The following is a 24,191-nucleotide window of genomic DNA, read 5'->3' as shown; positions in this document are numbered from 1 at the left end:
TCTCTCTCATACAGAGACACCATGAATACCGTTCTCTCTCTCTCATACAGAGACACCATGAATACCGTTCTCTCTCTCTCATACAGAGACACCATGAATACCGTTCTCTCTCTCTCATACAGAGACACCATGAATACCGTTCTCTCTCTCATACAGAGACACCATGAATACCGTTCTCCCTCTCATACAGAGACACCATGAATACCGGTCTCCCTCTCATACAGAGACACCATGAATACCGTTCTCTCTCTCTCATACAGAGACACCATGAATACTGTTCTCTCTCTCCCATACAGAGACACCATGAATACCGTTCTCTCTCTCTCATACAGAGACACCATGAATACCGTTCTCTCTCTCATACAGAGACACCATGAATACCGTTCTCTCTCTCATACAGAGACACCATGAATACCGTTCTCTCTCTCTCATACAGAGACACCATGAATACCGTTCTCTCTCTCATACAGAGACACCATGAATACCGTTCTCTCTCTCTCATACAGAGACACCATGAATACCGTTCTCTCTCTCCCATCTCATACAGAGACACCATGAATACCGTTCTCTCTCTCTCATACAGAGACACCATGAATACCGTTCTCTCTCTCATACAGAGACACCATGAATACCGTTCTCTCTCTCTCATACAGAGACACCATGAATACCGTTCTCTCTCTCTCATACAGAGACACCATGAATACCGTTCTCTCTCTCTCTCATACAGAGACACCATGAATACCGTTCTCTCTCTCTCTCATACAGAGACACCATGAATACCGTTCTCTCTCTCCCTCTCATACAGAGACACCATCAATACCGTTCTCTCTCTCTCATACAGAGACACCATGAATACTGTTCTCTCTCTCCCATACAGAGACACCATGAATACAGTTCTCTCTCTCTCTCATACAGAGACACCATGAATACCGTTCTCTCTCTCTCATACAGAGACACCATGAATACCGTTCTCTCTCTCTCATACAGAGACACCATGAATACCGTTCTCTCTCCCTCATACAGAGACACCATGAATACCGTTCTCTCTCTCATACAGAGACACCATGAATATCGTTCTCTCTCTCATACAGAGACACCATGAATATCGTTCTCTCTCTCATACAGACCTCTTCTCGTTGCCATAAGACTTCTGTGCCACTTTAGCGTGTAGTATGAGTAAGGTCTGGTCTCCCCTCTCCTTCAGGTAGTTTCTCATGGCCTCTCTACAGGGGGAAAAACACAACGTTCAGACAACATTTATTTAACACAATCAAACAACAACGTTCTGTCGACAACTTCACAGTTGGGGTACAGAGCTACATAGAACCACTGGGGTAGAGCTACAGAGATTCACCGGGGTACAGAGCTACATAGAGGCACTCGGGTACAGAGCTACATAGGGCACTAGCCAGAGCTTAGAGGCACTCGGGTAGTCAGAGCTACATAGAGGCAGGGGTACCTAGAGCTACATAGGCAGGTACCTAGTGGTTACAGGAGGCTACATAGAGGCACAGGAGGCTACATAGAGGCACAGAGCTACATTAGAGGCCAGGCTAGCCTAGTGGTTAGAGGAGCCAGGTAGCTACATTAGAGGCACAGGTAGCCTAGTGGTTAGAGGACAGAGCTAGCCTAGAGGCAGAGGAGGCAGGTAGCCTACATTAGAGGCAGGCAGAGCTACATAGAGGCACAGAGCCTACATTAGAGGACAGAGCTACATAGAGGCACAGAGGGTACAGGTAGCCTACAGGAGCAGAGGCACCTAGTGGTACAGAGCCAGGAGGCACTGGGGTACAGAGCTACATAGCGGCACCAGGGGTACAGAGCCACCGTGCCTTTTACACCTGCATTGTTTGCTGTTTTAGGGGTTTTAGGCTGAGTTTCTGTACAGCACTTTGAGATATCAGTTGATGTACCAGGGCTATATAAATAAATTTGATTTGATTTGGTTACAGAGCCAGGTAGATTCTAGTGGTATAGACCACACAGAGCCAGGGTTAGCCTAGTGGTTAGAGGAGGCAGGTAGCCTAGTGGTTAGAGGAGGCAGGTAGCCTAGTGGTTAGAGGAGGCAGGTAGCCTAGTGGTTAGAGGAGGCAGGTAGCCTAGTGGTTAGAGGAGGCAGGTAGCCTAGTGGTTAGAGGAGGCAGGTAGCCTGGTGGTTAGAGGAGGCAGGTAGCCTAGTGGTTAGAGGAGGCAGGTAGCCTAGTGGTTAGAGGAGGCAGGTAGCCTAGTGGTTAGAGGAGGCAGGTAGCCTAGTGGTTAGAGGAGGCAGGTAGCCTAGTGGTTAGAGCGTTGGCCAGTAACCTAGGTTGTTAAATCAGAAACCCAGAGCTGACAAGGTAAAAAGTTCTGTGGTTCTGCCCCTGAACAAGGCAGTTAACAACCCCCCTAGACATCATTGTAAATAAGAATATATTCATAACTGACTTGCCTGGTTAAATAAAAATAAATAAATGCTCTTAGACACTTGAGTTGCAGTATGAATGGTGTGTGTATATAGAAACGGGTGTAAAATAAATCATATGGCAAAGTGGAAGAAATGAATGTGGATAAGTGGCTCTACACCGTAGTAATACAAACGCTGTGGAGGTGGATGTTTCTCACGTTTAAATGAGACTGACGAGTTATGAAACGTGTGGTGGGGACGTTTCCTTACCTCGTCAGGCGCTGCGGTGGAGCTTGCTCACCAAACTTCCTGTTGAAGAAAACAAAACAAGGTACTTTTCTATCAGCTCCACATTATACTAGATAAAGTTTAATTATAAAGTTGTCACAATTCTAGCAAACACCATGACTATTAACAGGTGAGTGTTACCATGAAAAAAAAACACAGTATATTTGAATTATACTGCAGGTGGCATAGTGAACGGTTCAAATCAGTGAAGTTAAAAACTAACTTTGTTGCCAGTTTTTTGTCGGACAAATGCGACTTAATACTGTCTTTGTTACTTTACATGATTAGTAAAAATGAAATAGGCAACATTGAACAAATATAAAAACATTGTTTAATTGAACTCAGCAAATACATAATGACTAGGTGATCTGGACATAAAATGTAGCTAAAATAAATAAAATAGTTAGATATATTATTACTGGCGGATAAAAAGAGATAGTTAGTTGGCTAGCTTTTCGTTGTGGCTAGCTAACACCGCACTTAACATTGACACAAAAGTAGCAATAAGTGCGCGACGCCAATTTAAAAAAGCACTTTCAAAGCTATCTGGTAAACAAAAACGAGTGTAACAAAGTGGTTAGGAAACTCAAGTTACCCAAAAAACAAAGAAAGTTAACTTTTTAAACGGTTCTTTCCTTCATATTTTTTATTTTTATTTGTTGCTCTGAATTTCAACACTTACCCCGTCACAACGGGCGCCATTTTCCACTGGAACTTCTAAAGTCCCAACAATCGCGAGATCTCAAATCCATTCCCACCGCCGCTGGGACAAACACAACGAACAGAAGAACGGGAACAGATATAAACGAGAGTAGAAAAAAAAAGAAGGGAGAGGAGAGGCGGACAGAGGGCAGACGCCACAACAGCCGTGGGAAAGTTGCGAAATCGCGCGAGAATAGAAAAACTCTCACAATAGACAAGAATGGGGTTGAACTCGATCTATCGCGAGATTATGCTCGGTTTTTTTTTCTCCCACGGTGAAACTGTAACTCGATTCCCACGCTTTTATAACCCATAAACTACAGTAGAGTGGTTGCTTTAGGAGTGAAGTTACACCTCAAAGCATAATTGTAGCCTAAACTGTAGATTAAAATGTTATTCACAAAGTGAAGATGATATTAGTTTGCATTTACCAGTGAATTGGGATTGGAGTGCAGAGTTAGTTAACCCTGTGAGCCGAAAATACAATTTGCTAGATTACAAAAAAACAACTCACTGTTAAAACTATACCTCATTTCAAATTAAGAAACTAGATTCATATTATTTTATTAATTGCGTTCACCAGATGGCACTCATATAACATAGAAACCCAGTGCTTCACAATAAATCTCACTGGGTGTGCACATTTTGGTTCAGCACAAACACACCCGATTCAACTAAACAACGGATTTTGTCACTAGTTGATGGAAACAACGTTGTAAAGTAAGAACAAAACGGCACAAGGACTATACGCAAAAAGATCACATGTAATAGATTATATTATATTAAAATAAAATAATTTAATGGAATCACATGGGATATTCAAATGTCTAAAACAATAACAAAAGGGAAAGAATGTCAGGATGTAAATGGGACTTTATTCACTATATAGTGTAGCCTGCTACTTCTGACCAGGACCAATAGGGCTTTATTCACTATATAGTGTAGCCTGCTACTTCTGACCAGGACCAATAGGGCTTTATTCACTATATAGTGTAACCTGCTACTTCTGACCAGAACCAATAGGGCTTTATTCACTATATAGAGTAGCCTGCTACGTCTGACCAGGACCAATAGGGCTTTATTCACTATATAGAGTAGCCTGCTCCTTCTGACCAGGACCAATAGGGCTTTATTCACTATATAGTGTAACCTGCTACTTCTGACCAGAACCAATAGGGCTTTATTCACTATATAGTGTAGCCTAACTTCTGACCAGGACCAATAGGGCTTTATTCACTATATAGTGTAGCCTGCAACTTCTGACCAGGACCAATAGGGCTTTATTCACTATATAGTGTAGCCTGCTACTTCTGACCAGGACCAATAGGGCTTTATTCGCTATATAGTGTAACCTGCTACTTCTGACCAGAACCAATAGGGCTTTATTCACAATATAGTGGAGCCTGCTACTTCTGACTAGGACCAATAGGGCTCTGGTCTAAAGTAGTGCACTATGTAGGGAATAGGGTGCCATAGGGCTCTGGTCTAAAGTAGTGCACTAAGTAGGGAATAGGGTGCCATAGGGCTCTGGTCTAAAGTAGTGCACTAAATAGGGAATAGGGTCCCATAGGGCTCTGGTCTAAAGTAGTGCACTATATATAGAGAATAGGGTACCATAGGGCTCTGGTCTAAAGTAGTACACTAAATAGGGAATAGGGTTCTGGTCTAAAGTAGTGCACTAAATACAGATTAGGGTGCCATTTGGCACAAGCTTTATTTACATTTGAGTAATTTAGCAGACGCTCCCCACTGAGCACAGACGTCAATTCAACGCCTATTGCGCGTTGGTTCAAAGTCATTGAATTGAAATGACGTGGTAACAACATTGATTCAACCAGTGTATGCCCAGTGGGTCTTACCCTGAATGAATAACAACAGTGAGTGAATACATTTTTCTATTTATTTAATATGTTGTTTGTTTGTTGGTACTGTATTAAATAGCACTGCTAGTCGTCTTTGGTCGCATTTAAAAGATATCGATACAATTTATTCACAATGATGAAAAGTACACATATCACATTATTTCCATGAGCTTAAGGTCGATATATATATATATGCATATGCATGTTCATTTTTTTTTTACAGTTTAATTCATTAACCACACGGTTAAAAACACAAATACTAGTACTTGGGCGAAGGATTCAGTAACAGAAGTTTACAGTCGTCTGAATTTGGTATAAATCATCAATCAGTGTTGCATGAATAGTTGTGCCCTGCCATTCTTTGTGCTCATTTACATATCATACAATACAATTACCTAAAAGAAAGTCCTAAATTACATCCTAAAATGGTACCCTTTGTAGTGCACTCCTTTCTGACCAGGACCCATATGGCTCTGGTTAAAAGTAGTGCACTATAAAAAGAATAAGGTGCTATTTGGGACTTAAACTTGTTTTTTTTTTCCATCTGTAGAGTTTTGACACAATGCTTATTATGTTCATATGGAGGGTCATTCCACGAAATAAGGTCCTTTTGCATCCCTTTTATATTTTAAGTAGATTTTTTTTTAGAAAAAGCCTGTTATATTAAATGAAGCTCCCTTTTAATATAGACCACATGGAAAATTCAATCTGATTGTTTGGGGCAAAACAAACTAAATGCGTGGTGCCCCCCCCTTCTGATTTTGACAGCTGGTGAGTTATTTCTACAATATTACTTTTTTTTTTTACATGAATAAAGACTCGTTGTTAAAGTGACATAATTCTGCATTGACCCCCCTTTGCACCCACTGCGACTTCTTCTAGGAAGATTTCAACCGTCTTAAAACCCCCCCAAAATGTCTCCCAGGTTTTCACCATCATTGTAAAGCCTTAGTTATTTTTGTTATTTTGACAAAAAAAGTAATTTTCTCAAGATTATTTAGGGATTAAATTAACTGTCCCTCATTTTAAAGTCAACCCCTGTTATTAAAATGAGTCTTCAGTTCACATAGGGCAAAATTATTATTTTATTTATTTATTTTTTCAAAAAGAGAACATTGAACATCTAATAGTCAAATCATGTAAAATCAGGTGAGCTGGTTTTAGATTTTATGGCCATTTTCTGGCATTTTGTGGTGGAAAACTGAGCGTGTCGAGCATCACAAGTCAACCCTGTTACCCATAGACAGACAGGCTAGAAATGTTTTAACAATTAAAAAATGTTGAGGTGATTCTTGCATTTAAAAATGGCCACTCCCTGTTGCACACAAGCTTTCCTTCTACCGTCACAATGGGATTTATGGCAGATTTACAGATGAGTTCATCAACCCTGTTAGTTTAGTTGGCATTGAATAGGCACCTACTGTAGTACTCTTGAGATGGGAAAACATGTTATGTTGAATATGTGCTCTTTATGACAGAATATTAAAATTAGGTGAAATCACAAAGTTTTTTTTTACACTTCTGAAAAAGGCACTGAATTTGTGGAATGACCCATGAAATGCACAAACGAGAATCAACACATTTGTATTATCCATGGTACACTATTCCATACCGGTTTGGCTGTACACTCCATTTTTTTTTTTGTGAAGTCCAGTTTGATCCCACATCCCAGTGACCTCTGACCTGTGTGTCCGTAGTTACAGTGTAGCGTAGACCAGAGCCTGTAGCATTGTTTCCATCAACTCTACTTTCTTGAACTGTATTTTTGGTTACGGGCTCGTATGTAAACATTTCACGGTAAGGTCCACCATGCCTGTTGTATTCAGCATTTCACGGTAAGGTCCACCACGCCTGTTGTATTTGGCGCATGTGACTAGTAACATTTGATTTGATGAGCAGAAAAATGGTAATCGTGGTTTCTAGAGTTTCCATGTCTCTTGTATACAATCCCAGACCAGCCTTTTCCTGAGTGATTATGTGTTTCCTTCTCAAAAACATTAGCGTCAAGCAAGGAGAGCACACGAGGAAAGGAAACAAAGAGAGGAAACACTTGACTATTCCCTTTTTTTAAAAAGGAAGCTGGAGAAAGGATACAAGGAATTGATGAAAGACAAGTGAAATGCAACACAGACGAAAGATCTTCAAAGACACAAGGAATTGAGGAGACTATTGAGATACGGCCCTGCTCGACATCTCCCAGTGAGTAGATCGTTGATTAAAGAACAGAAGGAATTGAGGAGACTATTGAGATACGGCCCAGCTCGACATCTCCCAGTGAGTGGATCATTGGTTAAAGGACACAAGGAATTGAGGAGACTATTGAGATACGGCCCAGCTCGACATCTCCCAGTGAGTGGATCATTGGTTAAAGGACACAAGGAATTGAGGAGAGTAGATCCTTCAGAAAGACCTGAGAAAATACTTATGAGACGCAGCCCAGGCCCCTTCAGACCTTCCCCCTAAATCTTTAGAGGACTTGAAGAAAGACACTTTGAAACGCGTCCTGGCCCTCTAGATCTTCCAGAAGATGTTCTTCCGGTACAGCAGGAAGGAGATGAGGACCCAGCAGGAAGTGGCCAATAGGTTCTGGGTCAGGTGCTCTGCGTGGGATTGGCTGTCGGCCATGCGCCAGCGAAACGGGAAGTACTCCTCCAGGACCTCGTGGCCCACGTACACCAGGATGGAGTTCATACCTGGGGGTCAAAAGTCAGGATTAGAGCACAGGGGTCAAAGGTCAGGATTAGAACACAGGGGTCAAAGGTCAGGATTCGAGCACAGGAGTCAAAGGTCAGGATTCGAGCACAGGGGTCAAAGGGATTGTTCAGGGAGTTGCGTAAACATTATTATTTTTTTAAAGATGGAAATGTATAGTTTAGAACAGACGGGATTCTTCCGTCAATGCAGAATAGGGATCGTTGTCAGATCTACGCGTTATATTTCAATCTGCATATATAGAAATGTATCTAAAAAAAATGTACAAAGCAGAGGTGCTGACAGAGCTAGTTCTCACCGGGGTAGTAGAAGGGTGCCCCAGACCACCACCTCTTCACATCTACTGTGTAGTAGATCAACACCAGGAGCAGCAGGGCAAAACACGCCAGGGTGGTCACGTAGGAGAGAGACCTGACAGACAACTCAGAGGTCGGTAATTCCACACTATTAACACGGATGGTTCCAGTATCGCTATTCCATGGTAACTAAATAAAAAACACAAGAGCTAAACTGTTTGGTGCTTTAAAAACCGTCTGGATGTAAAATATGGGGTGTTATAGCTTGGAAAATAAATACAATGTGACTCCGGATGACATAATGATGTTTGTTTCCAACACCAGGGCTGTTTCCCAACACCAGGGCTGTTTCCCAACACCAGGGCTGTTTCCCAACACCAGGGCTGTTTCCCAACACCAGGGCTGTTTCCCAACACCAGGGCTGTTTCCCAACATCAGGGCTGTTTCCCAACACCAGGGCTGTTTCCCAACATCAGGGCTGTTTCCCAACATCAGGGCTGTTTTCCAACACCAGGGCTGTTTTTCAACATAATGATGTTTGTTTCCCAACATCAGGGCTGTTTTCCAACATCAGGGCTGTTTTCCAACACCAGGGCTGTTTTTCAACATAATGATGTTTGTTTTCCAACATCAGGGCTGTTTTCCAACATCAGGGCTGTTTGTTTCCAACATCAGTGCTGTTTCCCAACATAATGATGTTTGTTTCCAACATCAGGGCTGTTTTCCAACATCAGGGCTGTTTTCCAACATAATGATGTTTGTTTCCAACATCAGGGCTGTTTTCCAACATAATGATGTTTGTTTCCAACATCAGGGCTGTTTCCCAACATCAGGGCTGTTTCCCAACATAATGATGTTTGTTTCCCAACATCAGGGCTGTTTCCCAACATCAGGGCTGTTTTCCAACATCAGGGCTGTTTTCCAACATCAGGGCTTGTTTTCCAACATCAGGGCTTGTTTTCCAACATCAGGGCTTGTTTTCCAACATCAGGGCTGTTTTCCAACATCAGGGCTGTTTTCCTAAAGAAGGTAACTCAGCTTTGTTTCCTGTTTTCTTGCCACGACAGTAACGAGTATTGTCCCGGCCCTACTAGGAAATATCAAGGGCCAGTTTCCCGCACACAGATTAGCCTAAAAGTAGTCCTGGACCAAGAAACATACTCAATGAAAAGTCGCCATTCAAAGTGCTCTTTAGTCCAGGACTAGATTTAAACCAGTGTCCAGGAAACTGTCCCTGAGAGTGTTAAACTGCATTATAAGAGGTCTGGTCTCCTTACCATAGATTCTTGTTGATGGGGATGAAGCCTTCATTTAGTGAACATTTGGTCAGAACGGCTGATGTGATTCCCTGGAGAGATAAACATTTAGATACATCATCACGCTGACAAGGGACATACAGGCACGGTGAAGACGGAAATACTGTGTTACTATGTCTCAGTGTTGTCATAAGGAGGGAGACATATGGAGAGGTTTAGTCTGATAAAAGATGCAATATACCAAAGCTGCGTGATAGACCAAGGCTGCCCGACAGACCAAGGCTGTACCAAGGCTGCGCGACAGACCAAGGCTGCGCGACAGACCAAGGCTATCTAGCAAGGCTGCATGATCGACCAAGGCTGTACCAAGGCTGCGTGATCGACCAAGGCTGCCCGACAGACCAAGGCTGTACCAAGGCTGCGCGACAGACCAAGGCTGTGCGACAGACCAAGGCTGCGCGACAGACCGAGGCTGTACCAAGGCTGCCCGACAGACCGAGGCTGTACCAAGGCTGCCCGACAGACCAAGGCTGACGCGACAGACCAAGGCTATATACCAAACAGCTAATACAGTAACGACAAACAGCAACGTGGTCGTCTCACCAGAACCAGGCTCCATATGAGGAACCGGGCCATTATACTGGAATGCTGATCCTTGTAGTGGAGGAGAATCTTTCCTGCCTGGATTCAGATATCAGGGACAAAAAAATGGACCCTCAAAGTTAATCCCATTTACTACATTAGACTGATCCATTCAGTTAGGCTGAAACATGCAACTCCACGTCTGCAATTACACACATCGGTCTAGTAGTGTAGAAACAGAACCACTGGAAAGAACATGTGAGAGAAACACAGATTAGTTTGGATGCAGAGAAGGAGTGTTGAGAGAGAGACAGCGAGAGAAACAGACCGCAAGAAAGAGACAAGACAGACAGACAGCGAGAGAAACAGACCGCAAGAAAGAGACAAGACAGACAGCGAGAGAAACACACCGCAAGAAAGAGACAAGACAGACAGACAGACAGCGAGAGAAACAGACCGCAAGAAAGAGACAAGACAGACAGACAGCGAGAGAAACAGACCGCAAGAAAGAGACAAGACAGACAGACAGCGAGAGAAACAGACCGCAAGAAAGAGACAAGACAGACAGACAGCGAGAGAAACACACCGCAAGAAAGAGACAAGACAGACAGACAGAGAGAGAAACAGACCGCAAGAAAGAGACAAGACAGACAGACAGCGAGAGAAACAGACCGCAAGAAAGAGACAAGACAGACAGACAGCGAGAGAAACACACCGCAAGAAAGAGACAAGACAGACAGACAGCGAGAGAAACACACCGCAAGAAAGAGACAAGACAGATAGAGAAACAGATACAGCAAAAGACAGAGAGACTAGTTTGGATGCAGAGAAGGAGTGTTGAGACAGAGACAGCAAAAGAAAGAGACAACAGAGACAGCTGACAGAGCGAGATAGTGAATGATAATTGCAGTGACCTGTAGTCCCAGGAAAGCCATGAGGACAGAGTTGATGCTGCCAAGGACTCCCTCTGGGTCAAAGGGCAGGTGAGACTTGTAGATCACCTGAAAAATGAACGCGCCACGTTACGAAAGAACCAAACCACCTGCAGAAAGTGTTTTAAAATCTTTGTTGCCTGAAACAAGTCAGTGTTTCACTCACCCGCGAGGAAGGTGTTTGGTAGATGTGGTTCTCTCCCAGTAGCCAACGGTCTACATATCCAGCTGCTCCCCCGGTGCAGTTTGGGTACTGGCCCATGTCCCCAATACCACCCGGGCCCAAATAACCACTAAGGAGAGAGAAGATGATGAGTAGAGGATTTATCTCCTACTTCCGACCACCTCCAGCCACCCTCAGACTCATGGACATGCATTAAATCATATATGAACGATATCATCGTCCGTCAACAGTACAACTGAAGGCAACTACTGTCAGACGAGGCAGATGGAAAAACGCAGACCGTTTTTTGAGGGGATCAGAAAATCATCTCCGTTGTGTTGGATTCGATATTGATTCAATTGATTCTATTCGATATTGATTCGATTGATTCTATTCGATATGGATTCTATTCGATATTGATTCTATTCGATATTGATTCTATTCGATATTAATTCGATATTGATTCGATTTGATATTGATTCGATACGATATTGATTCGATACGATATTGATTCGATATTGATAGAGAAGAAGCATGGAATATTGGGAGTGAAAGAGACTGGGTTTTATGTCAGAAGTGAATGGTTCTCTGTATAGAAAGACAGATTGGCTGTGGAATGTGTTGGTTGGGATGGGAGCAGAGCACCGTGTTGATACCAGTGAGACAGACGGACATCTGTGGATGAGATGAAGGAGGGGTTGAGGTCAGGACAGATTCTCTTAAGAGAGTAATTAATAAGGGTTTGGAATCCTGTTTCTCTCTTCCTGTAGAACCATAAGGTGTAAGGATTGGAGAGGAGGAGGAGAGTCTTAGGTGGGATATAAGTATCTGTGATGTGAGAAATGTTGGGTTGTCTGAATTACAGCTGTAATTTGGGGAGAATTAAACCTGGTTAAAGATGATCTAGTGTCCGTGAGTTATTTACTCTGAACAATAACAACCTAACAGTTGAAAAAATGTTTTACCTTTATTTAACTAGGCAAGTCAGTTAAGAACAAATTCTTATTTTCAATGACGGCCTAGTGGGTTAACTGCCTGTTCAGGGGCAGAACGACAGATTTGTACCTTGTCAGCTCGGGGGTTTGAACTTGCAACCTTCCGGTTACTAGTCCAACGCTCTAACCACTAGGTTAACACGCTCTAACCACTAGGTTAACACGCTCTAACCACTAGGTTAACACGCTCTAACCACTAGGTTAACACGCTCTAACCACTAGGTTAACACGCTCTAACCACTAGGTTAACACGCTCTAACCACTAGGTTAACACGCTCTAACCACTAGACTAACACGCTCTAACCACTAGACTAACACGCTCTAACCACTAGACTAACACGCTCTAACCACCAGGTTAACACGCTCTAACCACTAGGTTAACACGCTCTAACCACTAGGTTAACACGCTCTAACCACCAGGTTAACACGCTCTAACCACTAGACTAACACGCTCTAACCACTAGACTAACACGCTCTAACCACTAGACTAACACGCTCTAACCACTAGGTTAACACGCTCTAACCACTAGGTTAACACGCTCTAACCACTAGGTTAACACGCTCTAACCACTAGACTAACACGCTCTAACCACTAGACTAACACGCTCTAACCACCAGGTTAACACGCTCTAACCACCAGGTTAACACGCTCTAACCACCAGGTTAACACGCTCTAACCACCAGGTTAACACGCTCTAACCACCAGGTTAACACGCTCTAACCACCAGGTTAACACGCTCTAACCACCAGGTTAACACGCTCTAACCACCAGGTTAACACGCTCTAACCACCAGGTTAACACGCTCTAACCACCAGGTTAACACGCTCTAACCACCAGGTTAACACGCTCTAACCACTAGACTACCCTGCCGCCGTTGTCATTCATCCTGCGACAGACGACTCCCACTGAATCTGTGTCGTCTCAATGTGTTCACGGCCATAGTCTTCCCTCTGAACTCACCTTGGGCAGTCAGGAACAGGGAGAAGGAAGGTGAGACAGAGCCACACGGTTTCCAAGACGACCACACACAGCCAGGCTGGCCAGTAGAGCAGGAACTCACGAGCAGAGTACCACCAAGCATCCTGGGTAAAAACACAAAACACCACCAAAACAAAAACAAGCATTTTGGTCACTATGGAAACAACACCGACCAGCAGACAGCTCAACATTAATACCAAGTGAAATGGAAGGCTGGTCTGACCACGGGTCATAAGGCCGGTCTGACCACGGGGTTATAAGGCTGGTCTGACCACGGGGTCATAAGGCTGGTCTGACCACGGGGTCATAAGGCTGGTCTGACCACGGGGTCATAAGGCTGGTCTGACCACGGGGTCATAAGGCCTGACCACGGGTCATAAGGCCGGTCTGACCACGGGGTCATAAGGCCGGTCTGACCACGGGGTGATAAGGCCGGTCTGACCACGGGTGATAAGGCCGGTCTGACCACGGGGTCATAAGGCCGGTCTGACCACGGGGTCATAAGGCCGGTCTGACCACGGGGTCATAAGGTCGGTCTGACCACGGGGTTAAGGGTTATAAGGCTGGTCTGACCACGGGGTCATAAGGCTGGTCTGATAAAGGCTGGTCTGACCACGGGGTCATAAGGCTGGTCTGACCACGGGGTCATAAGGCTGGTCTGACCACGGGGTTATAAGGCTGGTCTGACCACGGGGTCATAAGGCTGGTCTGACCACGGGGTCATAAGGCTGGTCTGACCACGGGGTCATAAGGCTGGTCTGACCACGGGGTCATAAGGCTGGTCTGACCACGGGGTCATAAGGCTGGTCTGACCACGGGGTGATAAGGCTGGTCTGACCACGGGGTCATAAGGCTGGTCTGACCACGGGGTTATAAGGCTGGTCTGACCACGGGGTCATAAGGCCGGTCTGACCACGGGGTCATAAGGCCGGTCTGACCACGGGGTCATAAGGCCGGTCTGACCACGGGGTCATAAGGCCGGTCTGACCACGGGGTTATAAGGCCGGTCTGACCACGGGGTTATAAGGCTGGTCTGACCACGGGGTTATAAGGCTGGTCTGACCACGGGGTTATAAGGCTGGTCTGACCACGGGGTTATAAGGCTGGTCTGACCACGGGGTTATAAGGCTGGTCTGACCACGGGGTTATAAGGCTGGTCTGACCACGGGGTTATAAGGCTGGTCTGACCACGGGGTTAGGGTTATAAGGCTGGTCTGACCACGGGGTCATAAGGCTGGTCTGACCACGGGGTGATAAGGCCGGTCTGACCACGGGGTTATAAGGCCGGTCTGACCACGGGGTCATAAGGCCGGTCTGACCACGGGGTCATAAGGCCGGTCTGGCCACGGGGTCATAAGGCTGGCCTGACCACGGGGTCATAAGGCTGGCCTGACCACGGGGTTATAAGGCTGGTCTGACCACGGGGTTAGGGTTATAAGGCTGGTCTGACCACGGGGTCATAAGGCTGGTCTGACCACGGGGTGATAAGGCCGGTCTGACCACGGGGTTATAAGGCCGGTCTGACCACGGGGTTATAAGGCTGGTCTGACCACGGGGTCATAAGACTGGTCTGACCACGGGGTTAGGGTTATAAGGCTGGTCTGACCACGGGGTTATAAGGCCGGCTGACCACGGGGTTATAAGGCCGGTCTGACCACGGGGTTATAAGGCCGGTCTGACCACGGGGTTATAAGGCCGGTCTGACCACGGGGTTATAAGGCCGGTCTGACCACGGGGTTATAAGGCCACCACGGGTTATAAGGCTGGTCTGACCACGGGGTTATAAGGCTGGTCTGACCACGGGGTTATAAGGCTGGTCTGACCATGGGGTTATAAGGCTGGTCTGACCACGGGGTTATAAGGCTGGTCTGACCACGGGGTTATAAGGCTGGTCTGACCACGGGGTTAGGGTTATAAGGCTGGTCTGACCACGGGGTCATAAGGCTGGTCTGACCACGGGGTGATAAGGCAGGTCTGACCACGGGGTCATAAGGCTGGTCTGACCACGGGGTCATAAGGCTGGTCTGACCACGGGGTCATAAGGCTGGTCTGACCACGGGGTCATAAGGCTGGCCTGACCACGGGGTTATAAGGCTGGTCTGACCACGGGGTTAGGGTTATAAGGCTGGTCTGACCACGGGGTTATAAGGCTGGTCTGACCACGGGGTTATAAGGCTGGTCTGACCACGGGGTTATAAGGCTGGTCTGACCACGGGGTTATAAGGCTGGTCTGACCACGGGGTTATAAGGCTGGTCTGACCACGGGGTTATAAGGCTGGTCTGACCACGGGGTTATAAGGCTGGTCTGACCACGGGGTTATAAGGCTGGTCTGACCACGGGGTTATAAGGCTGGTCTGACCACGGGGTTATAAGGCTGGTCTGACCACGGGGTTATAAGGCCGGTCTGACCACGGGGTTATAAGGCTGGTCTGACCACGGGGTTATAAGGCCGGTCTGACCACGGGGTGATAAGGCCGGTCTGGGTAGGTTGTCCAGGCTGTTTCTGACCACACACAGATCCAGACATGGTTATAACATGGTTACGTGTGTTATAACAGTATAATAACCGTTTATTACAGAGGTCCTGTTCATGCTATGAGTATATAATGAGATGTATTCTGAGACTGACCACAGGAAGGTTGTCCAGGCTGTTCCAGGCCACACAGAGGTCCAGAGAGACCACCACTAGATAGGAGAAGGCCAGACGCTGAAGCACGCCAGGGATACGCAGGGAGTCCCATGATACTGTAGTGTACACACACACATACACACAGTTTACAAGAGTTTAAACATAACATTGTAAAGGAGTGAGCACGTGTGTGTCTGTACGTAAGTGTGTGTGTGTACGTGTATGTGTGTGTGTTTGTACGTTTGTACGTGTGCGTGTACTGACGTGGTCCCTGGCAGTAGTTGGGGTTGATGATGAGGAGTCCTATGAGGAAGAGCTGAACACTCCTCCAGACTGCCTTGGTGAACAGAGAGAAACGTGACAAACCACATCGCAGGGCTGAGCTGACAGACAGGGATATAGATGTGCCCATGATGAACACAAACCTGAGAGAGACACACAGAGAGAGACACAGTGTGAGACACAGAGAAACACAGAGATACAGAAATAGACACACAGAGAGAGACACAGTGTGAGACACAGAGAAACACAGAGATACAGAAATAGACACACAGAGAGAGACACAGAGAGGCACACACTTCACTAGAGGCACACAGAGAGGCACACAGAGAGACACACAGAGAGACACACAGAGAGAGACACACAGAGAGAGACACACAGAGAGAGACACACAGAGAGGGACACACAGAGAGAGACACACAGAGAGAGACACAGAGGCACACTTCACGAGACACACAGAGAGACACACACAGAGAGACACTTCACTAGAGGCACACAGAGAGACACTTCACTAGAGACACACAGAGAGGCACACTTCACTAGAGGCACACAGAGAGAGACACACAGAGACACACTTCACTAGAGGCACACAGTTTCCTCCTCTGGAGCAAAGTTAGATTTCCTCAATAAAAAGACGACACATTTAGTCTTTAAATACAAAATATAAAAACTGATATTACCAGGGAAAGACCAAATCAGCAACTGTGAGTCCTGTGGAGAGAGAGAGACAGAGACAGAGACAGAGAGAGAGAGAGAGAGAGAGAAAGAGAGAGAGAAACAATAGTCATTTTAACAACGCAGTATTGTTGAATCTCCGGGACCCCGCTAAAAACCACTAGAAGTGTGGACGTAACATTTCTCCTGAACATATTGTTGAATCTCCGGGACCCTGCTAAAAACCACTAGAAGTGTGGACGTAACATTTTCATATTCAGAATGGAGGGACTCACCGTTCCAGCTCTCGTGTCTGAAGAACCAGTACCTCCCTCCTCCGTAGTTCACAAACACCATGATGACCAGGGACAGCCCTCTGAAAGTGTCCAGGGATCGGAGCCTCCGGCTGGGGGTGGCGGGGGTGGGGAGGATGGTGTCTGTGGCCGTCTCCACCGTCCTGCATGGAAACCCCAGGTCCTAGGAGGAAAGGAAGTCAAAAAGGTGTTAGTGCTGGGTGGGAACAAAAGCCTGCATACCCTGTATAGTATTAGCTCTCCAGGATATCGAACAATGCTTTAGGAGCATAGTTCAGCCACGTTGAGAAGAAAATATAACTCTGAACCCAACAAAAGAACACTAAAACCCCCCTCAACCCCAGCGACCCCTGCCCCCGATCGACCCCTGCCCCCGATCGACCCCTGCCCCCGATCGACCCCTGCCCCCGATCAACTGTAGCGACCCCCTCCCCCGATCAACTGTAGCCCCCTCCCCCGATCAACTCTAGCGACCCCTCCCCGATCAACCCCAGCGACCCCTCCCCCGATCAACCCCAGCGGCCCCTCCCCGATCAACCCCAGCGACCCCTCCCCCGATCGACCCCAGCGACCCCTCCCCCCGATCCCCCAGCGACCCCTCCCCCGAACCCCAGCGGCCCCTCCCCATCGATCAACCCCAGCGGCCCCTGCCCCGATCGACCCCCCCGATCGCCCCTCCCCCGATCGACCCCTCCCCCCGATCAACTCTAGCGACCCCTCCCCCCGATCAACTCTAGCGACCCCTCCCCCCGATCAACTCTAGCGACCCCTCCCCCCGATCAACTCTAGTGACCCCTCCCCGATCAACTCTAGCGACCCCTCCCGATCAACTCTAGCGACCCTCCCCCGATCAACTCTAGCGACCCCTCCCCCGATCAACTCTAGCGACCCTCCCCCGATCAACTCTAGCGACCCCTCCCCCGATCAACTCTAGCGACCCCTCCCCCCGATCAACTCTAGCGACCCCTCCCCCGATCAACTCTAGCGACCCCTCCCCGATCAACTCTAGCCCCCTCCCCCGATCAACTCTACCCCTCCCCCGATCAACTCTAGCGACCCCTCCCCCGATCAACTCTAGCCCCCTCCCCCGATCAACTGTAGCGACCCCTCCCCCGATCAACTGTAGCGACCCCTCCCCCAATCAACTGTAGCGATCCCCTCCCCCAATCAACTGTAGCGACCCCTCCCCCCGATCAACTGTCGCGACCCCTCCCCCCGATCAACTGTCGCGACCCCTCCCTCCGATCAACTGTCGCGACCCCTCCCTCCGATCAACTGCAGCGACCCCCTCCGATCAACTGTAGCGACCCCTCCCCCCGATCAACTGTAGCGACCCCTCCCCGATCAACTGCAGCGACCCCTCCCCCCGATCAACTGCAGCGACCCCTCCCCGATCAACTGCAGCGACCCCCCTGTTCTAGAACTAAGTCTGGAGACTGAACACCACAGAGACTCACTGAGTTGATGAGCCTCTCAGTTTCCATGGAGTTGCCCAATCGGAACATCAGATTCTGCACCACGTCCAGCCTGTACCATACAAGACATAACCAATCGATTAGGAGAAGCCTCTGATCATCTCTTCACACAAAAAAACGCAAAATGTCAGACTCAAGACAAACGGGATGACATACGGTAACAAACATAGTAAATGGAAACGTGTGTTTATGTTTTCTGAGGTAATCCAAACCTACCCCATGACAGTAGCTCCAATTGCAGACAGTATAGCCAGTCCCGTGAACAACAGAAAGGCCACCATGATGGCTTTAAGGACAGAAAGGCATTTCATTGTTCAAGATAATGGTTTCAGAGCATAAACATAAGTGAGTGAGTGAGTGGTGAGTGAGTGACTGAGTGAGTGAGTGAGTGAGTGAGTGAGTGAGTGAATGTAGTCTGTACTCTACGCAGGTAGCTGTTGACCGTTTCTGTGTCAGTGATCATGGAACAGTTGACCACTGAGGAGTCGTTCAGGTTCTTGACCCACAGAGAGTAGTTACCATGCTCCCAAAAGTGGTAATGAACCCTGGGGAGGAGACAGGAAACTACTACCAGTGAGTGTTCTTTCTGTACAAATTCAACATACTTCCTAGATATTGTATTTAATTGAATTATACCCCACAGTCCAAAATCCAGCTGTAGACACAATACTTTCAGATCTATAATAAAAGTATGAGTCCCAAACGGTATCCTTCTCCCTATATAGTGCACTACTTTAGTAGAGCCCTGGTCTAAAGTAGTGCACTATATAGGGAATCGGGCTCTGGTCTAAAGTAGTTCACTATATAGGGAATAGGGCTCTGGTCTAAAGTAGTTCACTATATAGGCTCTGAATAGTTCACTATATAGGGAATAGCTCTGGTCTAAAGTAGTTCACTATATAGGGAATAGGGCTCTGGTCTAAAGTAGTTCACTATATAGGGAATAGGGCTCTGGTCTAAAGTAGTTCACTATATAGGGTCTGGACATAGGGCCAGGAGTGGTAGTTGGTTAGTTAGTAGTGGTAGTTGGTTGGTAGTTGGTTAGTTAGTAGTGGTTGGTTAGTTAGTAGTGGTTGTTGGTTAGTTAGTAGTGGTTGTTGGTTAGTTAGTAGTGGTTGTTGGTTAGTTAGTAGTGGTTGTTGGTTAGTTAGTAGTGGTAGTTGGTTAGTTAGTAGTGGTAGTTGGTTAGTTAGTAGTGGTAGGGTTGATCGGTGGTTCCTTACCTGCAGAGTTCCAGGCTGACGGGGCTGCTGTTGAGCTGCAGGGTGATGCCATGCTGTGTGCCCACGGTGAAGTCCACTGAGCTGGGTAAGCCTGGTCCAGGGCCCGCTGGCACCACACCCAGGGGCTGGTACACACACTGGAGCACAGGAGCACAATGACGACAACAGTGTGTGTGTGTGTGTGTGTGTGTGTGTGTGTGTGATAGATACAGCAGTAAAGGTCAGTCTTACCTGATAGCAGTGGTCTGATAGCCAGCTCACAACCATCTCAGCGTCCAGCTCATTGTTCACAGTGAGAGAGGCCTCGTCCATCTTTACTACTGCAGCCTTATGGCGGGGGTGGCATGCTGGAGAGAGAGAAAGACAGAGAGAGAGACAGAGAGACACACAGAGAGAAAGAGAGACACACAGAGAGAGACACACAGAGAGAGAGACACAGAGAGAGACACAGAGAGAGAGACACAGAGAGAGAGAGAAAGAGAGACAGAGAGAAAAGAGACAGAGAGAGACAGAGAAAGAGAGAGACAGAGAAAGAGAGAGACAGAGAAAGAGAGAGACAGAGAGAAAGAGAGAGAAAGACACACAGAGAGAAAGACACACAGAGAAAGACACAGAGAGAGAAAGACACAGAGAGAGAAAGACACAGAGAGAGAAAGACACAGAGAGAGAGAGAGAGAAAGACACAGAGAGAGAGAGAGAAAGCTTGTGAGACACCGCAGATCTGATAAGAATAGTCACACACAGTATTTGATGAGCAGTGGCGTACATAGAGGCTTATATTTACGCTGAGACACACACATATTTCTAGTCTAGATAGACAGTGTACAATGGTCCATCAGTCCAGGCCTACACTGCAGTAGCTGCTTAGTGACTACTACTCTCCTCGTTGTTGACAACCGTTTACACCTCGAATAAAAATTAAACTCCTGCTGTATAGACTATCCTTCAAATATCACTGTCCTCAATTTGGCATGCACGGTACTTACCAGGAAGTCAGCCTCTAAACCAATGTGATCGGTAGCTAGCTAGCCAAGACCAGGCTCAAGTCAACAGCCTTCAGACTGGTTACTGAACCTCAACAGAGGGGAGGGAGGCATGACGTTATGGCTTTCTCACTCTCCCGATATCATGTGATTTATTAATCCGCTTCTCCTCGAAGTGGAATAAATAACTCTCCCCCGAGGAGCCGGGAGGTTTAAACGGTGCTGTGATATATATATACGGCTGTTCGCTACACCGGTTGACATTAACTTACACACCATTGTAGTTGATAGGAGATTCCCTAAGTTAGCATTAGCATTAGCTACTGTTGTCGCTCCTTACGACCAGACGAGGAAATGAAACCACCGAATTGAGTCATTTCAATCATTTTGTGGCATAAACTTTTAGACAAAAGAGTGAGTTTTCCTATTGTTTAGCTCGATAACTAACGTTAGCACTGGGAGATAAAAATAAAAAAAACAACTAACACATATCGATTTAATGAACTATTCATCATTTTACTTACAGGGGATTTCTGCCACGCAAATGGCAACCAGCAAAGCAATCACTGCTGGGAAAACCACCTTGTAACGCTTCTCTGGCTGTGCCATGTTGATGTTTTTCTCCCTTCCCTCCCGGTCCCCACCGCCAGAATATGCGCCGTTGTGTTTTTTCTTTATTTTTCCTCTTTCCATAACACTTCCGATCCCACCTTGTTTTTTTTTACGCGCTAGTGGGAGCGAGGAGGGTCAAAGTACGATTACAGAACGGTGCTGCCCGGGAATAGACTCGTGATGAGTGCGAATCTGTGCGATTTCCAGTAGCCGTGCGTGTGTACAATCACTTGGGAAGCCATGTCCATAGTTCTGATGTGTGTGTGTGTGTGTGTGTGTGTGTGTGTGTGTGTGTGTGTGTGTGTGTGTGTGTGTGTGTGTGTGTGTGGTGTGTATGTGTATGTGTATGTGTGTGTGTGTGTGTGTGTGTGTTCGTTCGCAAGTAGAAACACATGTTGACTCAACCTACTTTTAGAGAAAAGCAAATGTCATCCCCCTCTCTTTCATGTTGATGAAATGCTCTATCACTCTGTCATACAGTACCCGCTTTTATGTTATGTTGTCCAAGGCTATCTGGCTAAAATGCTGGCTCGCTCGCATCGCTTCCATTCATGGTCAACGTTAGCTATTTATTAACATTAGCCGTCGACATCTATCTACATATTTAACTTCCATCCTCTCAGGCCAGGGGCACAACAACGTATGAATGAATGGTTGGATCAGGATCGTTGTTATAATCATTACCAGTATGGATAATGGAGTAAAAATACAAATTGTATCTGAGCAAGAGAGGAGTTGCCATATTTTCCAATAAACCATTTTCCCATAATGTTATCAAGTGAATTAGCTAAGAAGGAATATCGAGGTAGCTTGTAATGACGAAATGAGAAGCAAAATAATAATAATAATTTATTACCAGCAAATGTGACATAATAAAGCATTTGAATATGTCGCAAGAGAAAATAAGATTTGCTTTTATTAAACTCACCAGATGATTATCCATCGATGGATGTCGATTAAACTCCTTTGACTGCTATGATTGTAAATCGATCCCTTTTGCGCATGTGCATAACTACAGATCAATCCGACAGGAGAGTTTGAGTGATGAAAGTTGGACACAGGATCTCGAAATCTCTGAGCAAGAAACACTTGGACGCACTTAAAAATAAAAAAAAATAAAAATTATCTTCTGGCAATTGTGCGTTATTGGCCTATGTGCCGATGTGAAGAACACAAACTGGCATAAATTGTATATTTTGTGAGATTTACTTTTCTTATCAATAGGTTTATGTTACTGACTAAAATCTTCAATTTTGCCATGGTTTGCTTAGCTAGATGCAGATAGCCTACAGCCTCAGATAGGCCTACCATCTCATGTCAGATAGTAGCCAAGGATAGATGTCAACTGAAAGGTTTAGCAGCATGGTTAGTTCAAATCGACAGACTTCAACTTGGCCGTTAATAATTATATAATAACACAAGGCTACAACAACCATAAACTGACGTCATAGGCATTTGTTTTATTGGTTTGCCAGCTCCTGGTAGGTTAAACTAAGGGGCGAAAACTGACTTGTAATGACTCCGGTGATATCACCATTTCAACATATTTACAGTAGCCTTACAATGGCATATACATGAATAGGCTACTTGATGACAACGTATATAAACGTATCATTCTACACATTTAATGTTAGTTTCATTGTGGATTTTTCTTCTTCTCCCATAACAGAAGCACAGAGGGCTTTTCAAATTTCCACTTGTGCAGTGCTCCAGGCCCAATAACTGAGTATGTGTAAAACGCTTGATACAGTTTTCCTTCAAAGTAAAGTCGGCATTAGAATGCAGTTTAAACCACCTCCGACCGAATGTAACTAATGCGCTTTAGTACTAGTGCGCCTAAATTAGTTTTCTAAAGTAGTTTTCTAGTGTTGATACGCATCAGTTATAGCGGGTACTTTGATATGTTTTATAGAAAAATTTGTTAGAAATATGTGTGATCACAATGTGCGCGCGCATGCTGCTATAGCTCATTCACTCACGTGACTCAGCTGCCAAGCGCTCTCTCCACACACACACACACACACGGATCTCCCCACCACTCATTCAGCAACAGCCTGCCTCACTGCTTGATAGTCAGCAGCGGCAGGTCACAGTGAAATAAATATATAAATATACATTTTTTAAATCAAGAGAAATGCCATTGCGGAGGATGTGTAAAACAGAAGTAGCCCAAAAACCCGCGACCAATACGTTTCCACCCGCGACATCGTACTCAAAGTAGCTACATTTCTGGTAACCAACCGGCTGACATGGCAATCTTGCTTTTCGCAGCTCCGCTAGTCCGGATGGAACGCACCAACACAATCAAGGATTAGCTGTCGATTACCGATCAATCGAACTCAGAGCGGAAGTCGAAACTCAGAGCGGAAGTCGGAACTCAGAGCGGAAGTCGGAGAATGCACGATGACAAGATGCTAGCTTGATATTAAAGAAACAAAAGCCCCCAAAAATAGCTATCGGAGAAGTGTTACAACAGAACGATTAATGAACGTGTGTTTCTAGTAAATGTTTAAATATTTGTTCATCCAAAAGAGGGGATTAGGCATTTGAAGAAAAAAGGTAACCAGAAATAATCAAGCTAGCAAAATTAGCTTAAATGCTAGCAAACTCAAAAACCTGTCTAACTAGCTAGGTTACTAGCTTTTATTTTGTATAGCAACTAGGAAGCTAATATACATCTTTCAGTTTTATTTTTGGTGTCACTCATAAGATGTGATGTCACTTAGATGTACTGGCAGAAGTGTCTGACAACTTGCTAGTTTAGGTATCAGAGTAGCAACTTGACAAGTGCGATACCATTATTAGCTACGTAAACCTAGCTAGCTAACGGAATGTGAAATGTGTGAACATCATAAAAAGCTATATGGTATG

The 24,191-nt window shown here is 45.9% G+C and overlaps 1 protein-coding gene and 1 long non-coding RNA gene across 13 annotated transcripts; both read right to left on the bottom strand.

Annotated features, from left to right (window-relative positions):
- Window positions 1–1,065: 1,065 nt before the first annotated feature.
- LOC127916942 (uncharacterized) lies at window positions 1,066–3,347 on the bottom strand. 2 transcript variants are annotated; one of them, XR_008096680.1, is made up of 3 exons: window positions 3,091–3,242; window positions 2,654–2,692; window positions 1,066–1,223 (listed from the first exon to the last, which is right to left on the bottom strand). It is a non-coding gene; the product is annotated as an uncharacterized LOC127916942 (long non-coding RNA). The 2 variants fall into 2 exon arrangements; XR_008096681.1 differs by lacking the exon at window positions 3,091–3,242 and adding an exon at window positions 3,267–3,347 and having other exon boundaries at window positions 1,067–1,223.
- A 574-nt stretch (window positions 3,348–3,921) lies between these two features.
- On the bottom strand, window positions 3,922–23,671 carry LOC118379753 (heparan-alpha-glucosaminide N-acetyltransferase). Of its 11 annotated transcripts, none has more exons than XM_052500289.1 (19): window positions 21,233–21,430; window positions 19,957–20,072; window positions 19,726–19,862; window positions 18,929–19,047; window positions 18,719–18,788; window positions 18,485–18,554; window positions 17,010–17,190; window positions 16,740–16,770; window positions 16,045–16,205; window positions 15,781–15,896; window positions 13,133–13,254; window positions 11,180–11,306; window positions 10,996–11,082; window positions 10,103–10,180; window positions 9,521–9,591; window positions 8,246–8,358; window positions 4,726–7,928; window positions 4,524–4,674; window positions 3,922–4,370 (listed from the first exon to the last, which is right to left on the bottom strand). In XM_052500289.1, exons 1-17 carry the CDS (start codon window positions 21,399–21,401, stop codon window positions 7,747–7,749), a joined length of 1,950 nt encoding a protein of 649 aa, XP_052356249.1. In that variant the 5' UTR covers window positions 21,402–21,430; the 3' UTR covers window positions 3,922–4,370; window positions 4,524–4,674; window positions 4,726–7,746. The 11 variants fall into 11 exon arrangements, with proteins under 11 accessions (XP_052356249.1, XP_052356251.1, XP_052356252.1 ...); XM_052500291.1 differs by having other exon boundaries at window positions 3,922–4,319; XM_052500292.1 differs by having other exon boundaries at window positions 3,922–4,319; window positions 4,524–4,574.
- Window positions 23,672–24,191: the final 520 nt, after the last annotated feature.

This window comes from Oncorhynchus keta, unplaced genomic scaffold (assembly GCF_023373465.1).
Source record: "Oncorhynchus keta strain PuntledgeMale-10-30-2019 unplaced genomic scaffold, Oket_V2 Un_contig_1016_pilon_pilon, whole genome shotgun sequence".
Taxonomy (NCBI): domain Eukaryota; kingdom Metazoa; phylum Chordata; class Actinopteri; order Salmoniformes; family Salmonidae; genus Oncorhynchus; species Oncorhynchus keta.
This window is presented reverse-complemented; position numbering and strand designations above follow the sequence as displayed.